At 34.8% G+C, this 13,372-nt stretch overlaps 1 protein-coding gene across 2 annotated transcripts in view; it reads left to right on the forward strand.

Moving 5' to 3' along the window:
* UNC13C (unc-13 homolog C) overlaps positions 1–13,372 on the forward strand; it is a 590,924-nt gene that overhangs the window by 259,402 nt on the left and 318,150 nt on the right. For both annotated transcript variants that reach the window (XM_058541619.1, XM_058541618.1), the window contains 2 exons: positions 4,586–4,813; positions 5,802–5,943. In XM_058541619.1, coding sequence (XP_058397602.1) covers positions 4,586–4,813; positions 5,802–5,943 — 370 coding nt within the window. The remainder of the gene's footprint in view (positions 1–4,585; positions 4,814–5,801; positions 5,944–13,372) is intronic.

Consider the following 13,372-nt stretch of genomic DNA (forward strand, 5'->3'; position numbering starts at 1 on the left):
GTGCCAACTACATGATTTCATGGGAAACGAAACAGAGAGGCACCAAAAGCAGGCCCACCTACCTGATTTTACTGGGAAAGAAAAGAAAAGCAATCAAGTTTCTCATGCTAGAGACTCCTAGAGAAAGAAACGCCTCAGTATCAGACCCTCTGCAAGCTTTCCATGCATGTTAACCATCTACCTCCTTTGGGTTCACCAGCCTCAAATGCGGGTAAGGATTTATAGATGTAAAAAATAAAAATAATAATTTCTTCTAGCTTCTTTGAACTCTGTTTTCTTTTATCCTCAAGCACCTCACTGGCTCCCATCTAACAAATAGCTGTAAAGCGTTTAGCACATGGCATACAGTGGATGTGGCACTTTCCATGGAAGGGGTTTCAGAAAGTTACTTCACAGATCAAGGAATCATGAAACTCAAAACCCTAAAGTTCCTTGTTAATGTGAAATTCTTTAATAAATGCTTATATCTTCATCTTTTTGACATTCTGAAATCCTTGTACTTGTTCAGTTATTGAAACTATTTGCATTATCTCCTTTAATCCTTACAAGACCCTGTTAAGGAAGACACTACTATTATTTCCTTTTGTGTATCAGATGAGGAGACTAAAGCTTACGGAGATAAAGTAACTAGTCCAATTTCAAATGGTTAGTAAGTAGCAAATCAGGGTTTGCGCACAAAACTGTCTCCTTCTATACCCAAAGCATCATGAGCTACTATGCTGTTTTGCCTTATTTAAAAGTGATTTTCTTGATGTATTTCTTCCATTTATATTTGGACTTATGCCCTGTTTTATGCTGACTATTAAGTGTATGAGGTGTATAGGCCAACCAAATTCTGCTTTCTAATGATGGACACACAGCCTTTGTTTTCTGAAAATTCCAAATCTGAAGCCAAGGGCCAGGTATATTTTGTCTCTTCATAAGATGTATTCCACAGCATGTTTATTATTTTACACTGAATTTATTCTTGTTTCTTCCAGGATCATGGCTGTAGGGTCAGAATGTGCAAGAGGTTCCTAACATATTAAATTAAACCCAGAGCCAGATTAAATACTCAAAAACAGTAATCATTTTATTAATTGAGGTTGGCTTTACAGGCTAGCATGAGGATATATGTATACTCAGGTAGCTGTGTCAGTGGTGATTAATAAATATTCAAGTATTTTGTGAGGCAGTTGCTTGAAATCGGCAATGTTAGGAGTACTTACACCACAGAAATCTAATGCTACAAATCAGGTTTTGTTGTAGTTGTTGCTGTTTGTTTTTTCTATAGGGGAGGGGAGAAAATGTGACCACTGAGTTTAGAAAGCCTCTGTTTCTGTTAAGGAAGAGACAAGATCATATGCTGACAACGGAGGGTAATGGGAGTGAAGTAGGTGACTTGAGATTAGAAACGCTTGGAATAGCTGTGGAGGAAAATAGGAAAGAGAAGAGACTGAGACCAAGGGATACTACTGCAGTTATCATTATATAGAGATCATTATTTGAAAGAAACAAACTAAAATTGCGAATCACCACATAAAGGTAGAGAAAATGGGAATTTCACATGAAATGTATATGTTTTGGGTAACAACAATTAAAGAAAAAGTAAAAGTTCTAATTAATTGGCTGTCCCATTAAATTATGTAGAAGGGAACCATATGAGACAAGTTGGCCTCTGTTTAAGGTTGAATTCTCTTGCAGTTTTGTTGTGCATAATTGTATTGTCTGATCTGTCAATTAAGTGTTTTTAAAAGTAATGATGCATTCCATTTGGATAAAGTATTACACTTTACAAAGTGTTTTCACTGTGCATTATCTCTTTTGATCTCATTTATTGTTGATCTCTGGTTGACATATTACTGTATTTCAGTGAAACTACTAGAACTTTTACCATACATTTTGAAGGAAAACTCATATAAATGCAAATTTAAGTTTATCTCTGATGACTTTGAGATAAACAGAATAAGCCTGAAGGAAAGTAATAAACCCAAAGGACTGGAAATTCATGACAAATTGCAACTATTTAAGAAATAGTTTCATTAGAAAAATAAGATATGTGGATTTGATGAACAATAGGGCAATGGAAAGTACTTGTAGATCAGTGACAAAAATTAATTATGAATTTGTCTCTGTATCTCCGAACTGAGTAGATCTAAGTTGAATCATTTTCTCCAGATGAAAAATTATAAAAGCAGAATTTTTAAAAAGCTACATATTTTTTCTAAAATAACAGATAAAAGGCTTAAACATAAGCCTCTGTTAACCTGCTCTGCCCAGATTGGCGATTTCACAGTTTATGGGTCTGTCTATTGTCTGTACATATTAGAGAAGATTTTCTACTCCAACGTCGAGAGCACTGATGAAGGATTTCAAAGCTAATTGTCAAGCTTTCCTAATTAATTCTTTAAAAGAATTCAAGAGGCAGTCATTAAGTACAGAGATTTGATTCCTTTGGGTGAAAAATCTCTTGACATTCTAGCTTTGAATTTAGTCATTATTGCTTGAATGAACATTATTACGTGGGTGGTGGTCAGGTGGCTCTTCCTGGATTAAGAAAAATAACCCAAAACACATTTGACTCTCCAGGACTTTAACATTCTTTCCTAGAGCCTTTGGGGGCACTAATAATTACAATAATAATAATTGTTTATAAATTCGGGAGAAAGTCACATTTTTATGGCATTTCTAATCCTTTGAATATTCTTAGGAAAACGGTCACAAGCCAAGCTTTTGGGGCACTTTGAATCTTGCAGGTAAATTTTTCAAGCCACCACTGTCCTTTTGTTTAATGAATATTCCAATATTTGAAGTAAAATGTGCCTATTGGGTAGTTGCAACTATTTAGTGTAGCCTAAGCTAATTTTACTGTGTAAAAATTATGCACTGTGGAGTTAAGCCATTATTGATAAATTACAAACATGCTTAATTGCTTAAGAGTGCATAATTTACAAATGTGTAGCTGTTCTAGGGCCTGTTTTAACAGATGACTAGAGCATTGAGAATGTCCTTTCAAATTACCTTAAATAGGATGCATTAATTTTTAGTATTCTTTTTTTAAATGTGGTTTAAGTCCTTAAAGGTTAAAAAACAAACAACATTAAGACAGGAAATCTGCTCTTTCTACCATTAGAATATTCATCTCTTTTAGTTTCCTCTAATTACACCTTGATTACCATGAATGTGTTTCTTCCACTTTACAAAACAAATGTTATACTTTCAAATAAATGAAGATTTTCACTAAATTACTGCTGTCAAATTGTATATGAATTTATTATAATCAAAGTTAATAATTGACCTTTCCTCTTTTGTCTTAGCTTCTGTACTGAAATTGGGCTTAACATACACAGAATTAGAGCCAAAGAAGGTTACTGAGGCTACCCTTTGTGGTAGGAATTGTGCAGATAAGTTATTCCATTTAATCTCTAAACATTTTATGAGATGTTAGTATGCCGATTTCAATGTAATATTTCAAAAAATTGTAATACAATTTGGGCAATACTTACAGTTATGTAAACGAAAACTAAAACAGTGACTAGCTTGAACAAAAGGCTTTTTATTTTTTGTTCTTTTAACTATATCTCAGTTGTTTCTGTGCCAAAAAATGTTTGGTTTCAGCAGCGGCCCTTCCTGCAGACACTGGTGCATGGGCTTTTGCTTTCTCACTTCAGTTTCACTAAGGGACCATGAGAGTTGGAATCATGGTTCACTATTTACTTGCTGTATAATACTGAGCAACCCAGAATCCACACAAAGCGTCGAGAATCTCTGACCGGTAGTTGGAAAAGGTGAGGGACACAAAAATGGACTTTGAGAAATTCTTCACTGCCAGAAGGATTTGTGTTAGAAAAAAAAAATGCCCAGAATGTTGAGACCAATCATAAAAAACAATGAAATCAACAAGGATTTTGAGAAGAAAGTGAGGATTCAACCTGTTCAAAACTATGGCCATATCATAGAATGAGAGTTCAAGTCTGGGGTCCATTAAGCACCTTACAGATCATCTAGCCCAGTGTTTTCCAAATCCTTTTTAAACAACAAAACCACTTTCATTCCAAGTAAAATCTTACCCTATACATATTTCAATATGTAACAAATAACAACGGTATTTATTTTACAAGAAAAACTTAAGCATCTAATTACAATAAATTCCATCAATAAAAATAATTAGACACTTTGGATGAACACAGGTATTTGAAATATTGATTTTTGAGTCACATTTGTCATATATATCCAATCTACTTCTCAGTTTTGTTTTGGTTACCCATTGAGTAAACATCTGTGGTGTACAGCACATTTGACTGTGTTTTATTTTTGTTGTTTTTGAAAATTTAAACCAAACATTTGCACAACTCCTGATTTAGTCCAAAAATACAACCGAAAAAACTAGGGATCATGGAGGTCCATTTACTGGCCAATAATGCAAGGCCTAGTTGTTCTGAATCTCAGCGTAGGGCTGATTGTTCTGATATTTTCTGAAAAAGCCGCTCTGACTCCCCAGAATGAAAGCGTTCATTCATTCTCATATTCCTTCTTTTTCTCCCTCTTGGGCCTTCAAAAAATAACTTCGCATATATTTACATCACCATTGATTTTTCCATTATAGGAGCAGCAGAAAAGAGCTCTAAGCATGGTGCTGAAGACAAGACTCAGACCATTATTACAGCCATGAAAGAAAGAATGAAGATCAGGGAGAAAAACAGGCCAGAGGTGTTTGAAGTAATTCAGGAAATGTTTCAGATTTCTAAAGAAGATTTTGTGCAGTACACAAAGGCGGCCAAACAGAGTGTGCTGGATGGGACATCTAAGTGGTCAGCAAAAATAACTATTACAGGTAAAAATAAGTTGTCTTTAAAATTTTTGTCCCACATTGAGATTTTTACGTGTCTTAGAAATCACTGCCAATAATAATTATAGGTAAAATAAATACAATTTTTCAATCTTGTCAATATTGACACAAAGCCTAACTGGTACTTCAAATTTCTAAAATATGTACTAGATAATTGAAGTAATTTCAGTCTGTGTCTTGTTCTAATCAAAAGCTCTTCCAGAGGAAGAAGGTTCTGTTTTACAATATATTTGTCCATATCCTGCAGTTTACAGGTGATTAGCTTTACAGGGGATTAGCTTTGTTGCTGCCTGCCACTGATAAATTACCAGAGTAGCCAGTTGTCTCCTCAGTCGGTTTTTCTTAATGAGAAAAAGAGTATCATTTTACTTACTCCTGGATCAATATCCCTCATTAATTTGATCCTTGAGTCAAGGCAATTTGAGCTTAGTGATGTCTGATTTGAACTTCTGAGGTTGCTTGTAACATTAACAGCAAGTGAATAGGTGTTATGTCAATGTTTACCAAGCCTCTTAGCTTACTCATATTGTAATTAAAAGGTAAAATAAAGACGCTTCTCTTACTAGGTTGAGTTGATTAATACTGAGAGCAAACTAATAAATAAATAAATTTTAAATCACAGACTTTTGAGTTACGTTGTGTAACTTTTTGCATATTGTATGCGCATCCTCGTTTCTCTATACAGGTATACAGTAATGTGTATATGAGTATATAGCTAATATGTATGTGCATGTATATGTATTTAACTCCTAATCATTACAGTCAAAAGCAAATATTAGTCAAAGTTTCAATGTTCAGTGTGTTCATTCTTTTATTAAATATTTTTTTAAAGTTTTGTTGCTCATGAGAATGAAAACAATGGAGAGGCATCTGCAAACCTAGGGATAAAAGTGATAGAAAATGTTTCCTTTGTTATCAGGTTTTGTTCCAGAGGAAATATTTATGTTAAAATGTTTATTTTGGTTTATTTCAGTGGTTTCTGCACAAGGCTTGCAGGCAAAAGACAAAACAGGGTCGAGTGACCCATATGTGACAGTTCAAGTTGGAAAGAACAAAAGAAGGACTAAAACCATTTTCGGAAACTTGAATCCAGTATGGGATGAGAAGTTTTATTTGTAAGTATATTATGTGAAACTATTACAAATATTAATACATTTGAGAATAAACTTAAGACAGGCATGCAAAATATGTAAGCAATAATTATCTCATATTTTAATAGTATCTATGCAGAAATCACAAAAAAGTGAAACTAATGTACTCAATACTCTTACAATATTTATTATTTATTCTTAATCTTGTGAAGCAAGTGAATAAAAAGAATATTACAAACCAAAAAAGGTAGCACAGTTGGGGTGACTTTGCAGGAGAAAAAAAAAGATTACAGCATGATCTATAACTTGGGTTGACCCAACATAGCTAGGAATTCACAGGCTTGATTCAGCAATATCTTGGCATCTGAAGATTTATGATTAGAGACAATAGAAAGACTTTGGGTGTCACCTGACACCTCACACCTACACCAGCCTATCCTGGCGAAATGGTTGATGATAACTTTAACAACCTCTCATTTTCTGTGAGGTCATTTATTTTTAAACCTCTAAGGTCTTGCACCAAACAGCAAGAAATCATTTTTCTGTCAAGGGTTCTTTTCTTTCTACCACTCCTTCTTGGACAACATAAAATGACTTCCAATTAGCATTTGGTGGAAAGGAAAATCCCTACCAGAATTTTAAGGCAATCCTTTCCTTTTCTTTCCTTCTCTCTTTGCTAATGGTTTAAATATGGATCTTGTTAACATGCTAAGTAAGCAAAACCAACACATCCAGCTTGTATGGGAATGTGGGCAATAGCGTGTAAGAAATATAGAGTTTCTTGTGTATATGGACTGATAAAAGGGAGTATTAAGAATTGGGTTTGGAAAATCAGTTGGGACCAAATAACGGAGGGTACCATAGAATGAGTCAAGGGATTTGGATAGTTTCTCCCTTCAGACTGATAGAAGAAACTATTTTAATACTACTTTGTTAACAGAAGATAAGAAATCAATCGATAGCCATAAATTCAAATTCCTAAGGCAGTTAAGTAGATGAATAAAGCAGGATAAGGGCAAAGAAGGAGAAGGACGGGGACCATGGCATACTTGAGCGCAAGTGACTCTTGGAAAAGAGACAGTTTCCATTGCCTTGCTATTATGCAGATGCAATGCAGCTAGAGCTTCCAGTTTCTCAGGAGAAGCTGGAAATTCAAAAGTTTTAAAGTAGTTTTACTGAGGTAAAATTGACAAAATATAACGTCTACATATTTAAAGTGTACAATTTGTTAAGTTTTGACATATGTATATCTCCGTGAAGCCATCCCCACAGACGAGATAATGAATACATCCATCACCCCAAAAAAGTTCTTCACGTGCTCGTGAAGCCATCCCTCCTAACTCCCCACATGTCAAGGCAATCACTGATCTGCTTTGTGATGCTGTAAAATATTTTTCATTTTGCATTTCATAGAATTTTATGTGAATAGATCATGCGGTGACACTCCTTTTGTGTGGTTCCATTCATTCAGTATAACTATTTTCAGATATATCCATGTGGTTGAGTTCAGCTATAGTTCATTTCTTTTTATTGCTAGGTAGCATTTTATTGTATTAAAATATCACAGTTTATTTACACATTCACCTGTTGATAAACATTTGGTTTGTTTCTAGTTTTTAGCTATTAAAAATAAAGCAGTTAGGAACACTTGCATATAAATATTTGTATGGATATATGTTTACATTTCTCTCGAATAAATACCTAAGAGTGGAATACCTGGAACATATATTTGTGTTTAATTTTTAAGACTCTTTTCCCAAGTGGTTGTACCATTTTACCTTTCCACCACCAATGTATGGGAGTTCCAGGTCATACACATCCTTCTAACACTTGGTAAGGCCAGTCTTTAAAATTTAAGCCATTTTAATATGTATATAGTGATATCTTATAGTGGTTTTATTTTGCATTTCTCTAATGACTAATGATTTCAAGCATCTTGTCATGTGCTATTCATGTATCATCTTTAGTTGTGTTCAAATATTTTGCCTATTGTTTTCGTATTTGTATAAGTTTTATAGTTTTATGCTTTACATTTAGGTCTATGATACATTTTGAGGGAATTTTTTAATATGGTGTAAGTTATATACCTAAGTTCTTTATTTTGCATGTGGATATTTATGCAAATATAATGGTTTCTGCACCTTTTCTTTTTTTTTGTGAGGAAGATCAGCCCTGAGCTAACATCCATTGCCAATCCTCCTCCTTTTTTTCCCCAAAGCCCCAGTACATAGTTGTATGTCATAGTTGCACATCCTTCTAGTTGCTGTACGTGGGACGCAGCCTCAGCATGGCTGGACAAGCTGTGGTTCGGTACACGCCCGGGATCCAAACCCGAGCCGCCAGTAGTGGAACAAGGGCACTTAACCGCTAAGCCACGGGGCCGGACCCTGCACCATTTTTTTAAAGCACTATCCTTTCTCTGCTAAATTGCTTTTGCACCTTTAATAAAATTCAGCTCTCCATATACATGTGGATATATTTCTGAATTATTTATTCTATTGCATTGATCTATTTATCTATCTGTATGCCAATACCACACAGTCTTGATTACTATAGCTTTAATTTATAATAAGTCTTATTATGACTTACTATAAAAAGCAGTGTTAGTCTTCCAACTTTTTACTTTTTTCAGTTATTTTATCTATTTTAGAACTTTTGAATTTCTTCCATATGAATTTAGAATCAGCTTATGATTTTTCACAAAAAATAAAAAGCCTGATGTAATTTTGATTGCCTTATTGCCTGGGCTGAGATCCAGTATGATACCAAATAGAAACGATAAAAGCAGACATCCTGGCCTTGTTCCCACTCTTAGATGGAACACACATTCCTTTCTTGATTAACTCTGATATTAGCTGTAGGTTTATTGTAGATTCCATTTATCCAGTTAAGACAGCTATCTTCTATTTCCAGTGTGCTGAGAGTTTTGATCAGAAATGGATGTTGTATTTTGTCTAGTGCTTTTACTGCATCTATTGAGATGATCATATGATTCTGAATGTCATTTTTTTAAAAATTTACTTTGAAGATGTTGTTCCATTGTCCACTGTGTTTGCATTGTTTTCTGGTTCTCAACGAGAAATCTGTTGTCCTCATTTTTGTTCTTCTGTGCCTGTCTTTTTCCCTCAAGTTGCTTTTAAGATTTTGTTTTCTTTAACTCATTTGCACAATTTGATTATAATGTGACGTGATGTAGTTTTCTTTGTGTTTCTGGTGATTAGAGTTTATTGAGCTACTTGGGACTAAGTCTGCAGTTTTCTTCAAATTTGGAAAAACTTTGGCTATTATTTTTTAAAATATTTTTTATGCCCCTATCTTTTGAAGACTCCACTTATATATATATATTAGCCCTCTTGAAATTGTCCCACAGCCCACTGATGCTCTAGGTCTCTCTCTCTCTCTCTCTCTGTCGCCCCAACTCCCCGCTCCTCTGTGTTTCACTTTGAATTATTTCTATTGCTATGTGTTTAAATTCACTAACTTTTTCTTCTGTAAGGTCTAATCTACTTTTAATCTAAGCCACTGTATTTTTCACCTCAGATATTTTAGTTTCCATCTCAGGAAGGTCAGATTGGGTCTTTGCAACTTTCATGTCTCCACTTAACTTTTTTTAATTAGGACAATTTTTTTTTAGAGAAGTTTTAAGTTCACAGAAAAATTGAGGGGAAACTATAGTGATTTGCCATACACCTTCCACCCGTACACATCCATAGCATCCCTGCTATTATCACCATCCCCCACCAGAGTGGTACATTTCTTACAATTGATGAACCTACATTGACACATGATAATCACCCAAAGTCTGTAGTTTACATTATGGTTCACTCTTGGTGTTTTGGGTTTGGACAAATGTATAGTGACATGTATCCATCATTATGGTATCATATGGAGTATTTTCACTGCTTTAGAAATACTCTGCGCTCCACCTATTCATCCCTCCTCCCTCCCCAAACCCCTGGCAACCACTGATCTTTTTACTGTCTCCATTGTTTTGCCTGTTCCAGAATGTCATATAATTGGAATCATACCATATGTAGCCTGTTCAGATTGGCTTCTTTCACTTACTAACATGCATTCAAGTTTCCTCCATGTCTTTTCATAGCTTGATAGCTCACTTCTTTTTAGCAGTGAATAATATTCCATTGTCTAGATGTACCACAGGTTATTTATCTATTCACCTACTGAAGAACATCTTGGTTGCTTCCAAGTTTTGGCCATTATGAATAACGCTGCTATAAACATCCAAATTCAAGTTTTTGTGTGGGCATAAATTTTCAGCTCCTTTGGGTAAATGCCAAGAAGCATGATTCCTAGATCATATGGTAAGGGTATGTTTAGTTTTTGAAGAAACTGCCCAACTGTCTTCCAAAGTGACTGTACCATTTTCCATCCTCATCAGCAGTGGATAAGAGTTCTATTGTTCAGTATCCTCTTTAGCATTTGCTGTTCTCAGTGTTCTGGATTTTGGCCATTCTAATAGATGTGGAGTGGGATCTCATTGTTGTTTTAATTTGCATTTCCCTGGTGGCATATGATGTGAAGCATCCTTTCATATGCTTACTTGCTATCTGTATATCTTCTTTGGTGAGGTGTCTGTTAATATTTTTGGCCCATTTTTTACTCAGGTTGTTTGTTTTCTTATTGTTGAGTTTTGAGTTCTTTGAATATTTGGATAATATTTGGATCCTTTATCACATGTGCCTTTTGAAAATATTTTCTCCCTGTTTGTGGCTTGCCTTCTCATTTCGTTGACATTGTCTTTCTCTACTTAACTTTTTGAACACATGCAAAACTTATAATAACCATTTTGATGTACTTGACTGCCAATTCTAACATCTGTGTCCATTCTTGCTTAGTTTTGATTGATAAATTTTTCTCCTCATTATGTGTTATATTTTTCTGCTACTTTGCATGCTTATAATTTCATATTGGTTGACAGACATTGCAAATAATACTTTGTTGGTTGCTGGGTATTTTTGGCATCCTATAAATATTCTTGGGCTTTGTTCTGAAACATAGTTAAGTTACATGGAAACAGTTTCAAGATCCAAAGAATGATCTTGCTTTTAAAATTTGTTAAGTGGAAATTAAATAGTGCTCAACTTCAGGCTAATTATTCCTCAACACTTAAGCAAGACTCCACTGTGTACTCTGTCTGCTGACTTATGAACAATAAATTTTTCAAGTCTGCCCAGTAGAAACAAGCACTACTTCTGGCCCTGGTGAGTGCTGGGCACTGTTACATCTAACCCTTTCGATGGCTCTTAACAAGGCCTTGGGTAATTTTATCATAAGCATGCACTTATCATTACTCATCTGATTGCTCAAGAGGAACCTTCTGCAGATTGTTGAGTTTTCCTTATTTCAATTCTCTTTTGTTGATATTATACCTCTGACCACTAGCTTCCTTGGTCTTCCCAGATTTTCAGCTGTCTTTTCAACCCAGAGAGTCCAGTGGACTCCATCTGGGTTCCCTCTACTTGCACAGAAGCCTGGAAACTCCCTCAAGGTAGTCAGTCAGCTGAAGTAATTGAAAAGCTCACCTTGTTATTTTTTTGTCTCCTTGGGATCACTTTCCTTCGTTGACAGATCTACAGTAGATTGAAAACTATTGTAGTACTATATTTTGTTCACTTTTTGATTTTTCATATGGGAGGATATCTCCAATGCCTCTTAATCCCTCTTGACTAGAATAGAAAGTCTAGAAATCTGAATTTAATTGATAAGCAAAATAAAATAAAACAATATAAGAGTCAGCACAAGATGTGTCAAACAACATAAAACTTCTGGAGATATTTGATCCATAGGTTTCCAGTCACAATCTGTGAAATAAAGCTTCCATCCAAAGGAATGCAGTAATACAAATATATTCTAATATTTTAATCCTGCAGAGGGTCCCCCTTGAGAAATCAGCTGAATAATGGTAAGTGTATGCATGTGAGAAAACTACCCAAGACCAAGATAAACGCTACCCCAAAGAACTAGATGTGACAGTACCTAGTGCTCATCCAGGCCAAAAGTAGTGTTTGTTCCCAGCAGACAGGCTAGACAGCCTCATGATTCATGAGGCAAGTACGCAGAAGAGTATACTGGAATAGATAGTTAAAATATGAATTATCTATGTTCTAATTGGGAGTTTTCATATAATTTACTATACTGTATATCTCTGTTTTCCTTTCGAGAGGTGGCATCATTTACAATGGCAATAACAATATATATATATTTTAAACAACATTATTTTCAAGTAAGAAGAAATTCAAATTTAAATCCATTTCACCCTGCTATGCGTATTATGTGTACAATTTGCTTACTTTTTTAACCATATGTTTCACTGTACTGACAAAATATTTATAAGCGTTAAGTGAAGTTACACTTTCTATTTGTCCCCTTCTAGAATATCAAAAACAAATGCCTAAATTTTCAATAGTAATTCTTTATGTTGCCAGTTTACCAAACCCCAAGATTCCATTCTTATTATTGAGGCTCTTTATCACTGGTTCCAAAAATACTATTTTGAATCTACCTGTGCATGTTTTCCTTTTACAATGAGAATTGCAAACTTATCTTCCTTTATTAGGTTTTTTTTTTTTTTTTTTGGCAGGAGGAAATAAGTTCATAGTGAATTTATATGCAGAGTTTCAAAAATGCATACACATCACACATGAACTCACCCATGCCTCCTACTACCTTGACAGTTCTGCTCTGTGAACTGTAATGTAAAAATGTGTCCTGACATTCTGAAAATAGGATGTCCTATTAATGGTATGGCTTTAGTTTGCATTTTGAGCAATTTAGTTAAATTCTGAGCTTTAGCTTTTTCTAATATGAAAAATTAGGATAATACAGACCTCACAGGATTGTTATTTTTGTTGAGATAATGTATATAGAGTTCCTGGCACTTGCTAAGCATTAAAAGTGACAGTTGTATTATTGGTATTAGTAGCATTAATAACATGATCATCTCCTTTGTGCTGAGATTCAAGACTTACAGCAAACATGGCAGTAGTACCTTCATGTCAAAAAAGTTCCAACCTGAATAGTGAGACCTAGACAAGACCAATGAGCAAGAAATAAATAGAAAGCACTGCTGAATTAAGCATTAGAGAACTGAGATTGGGCAAAGGATCTGAGAGATTGTTTTATCCAACACCCTCATTTTACTGATGAGAAAATCGCAGCTCAGACAGGTTATAGTAGAGCCGAGACTTCAAAGCAGTCCCCTGTTATGAAGCCACAAATAAGATACAAGTGAAAATAAAGAGGTGTATTTTTTTCCCCCACACCCAAACTCTTCCCTTGGAAAAGGTGCTGTTGACCTGAACCAGGCAGGAAATCACAAAGCTGGTAAGATGAAAATGCAAATAAAGCAATTTAAAAATTTTTTTTGGTTTGAAAGCTTAATTGTCCTCCCATGAATGGCACTTTGATGCCCTCAAGAGATTAATGCTAAGTA

Source organism: Diceros bicornis, chromosome 5, assembly GCF_020826845.1.
Source record: "Diceros bicornis minor isolate mBicDic1 chromosome 5, mDicBic1.mat.cur, whole genome shotgun sequence".
NCBI lineage: Eukaryota > Metazoa > Chordata > Mammalia > Perissodactyla > Rhinocerotidae > Diceros > Diceros bicornis.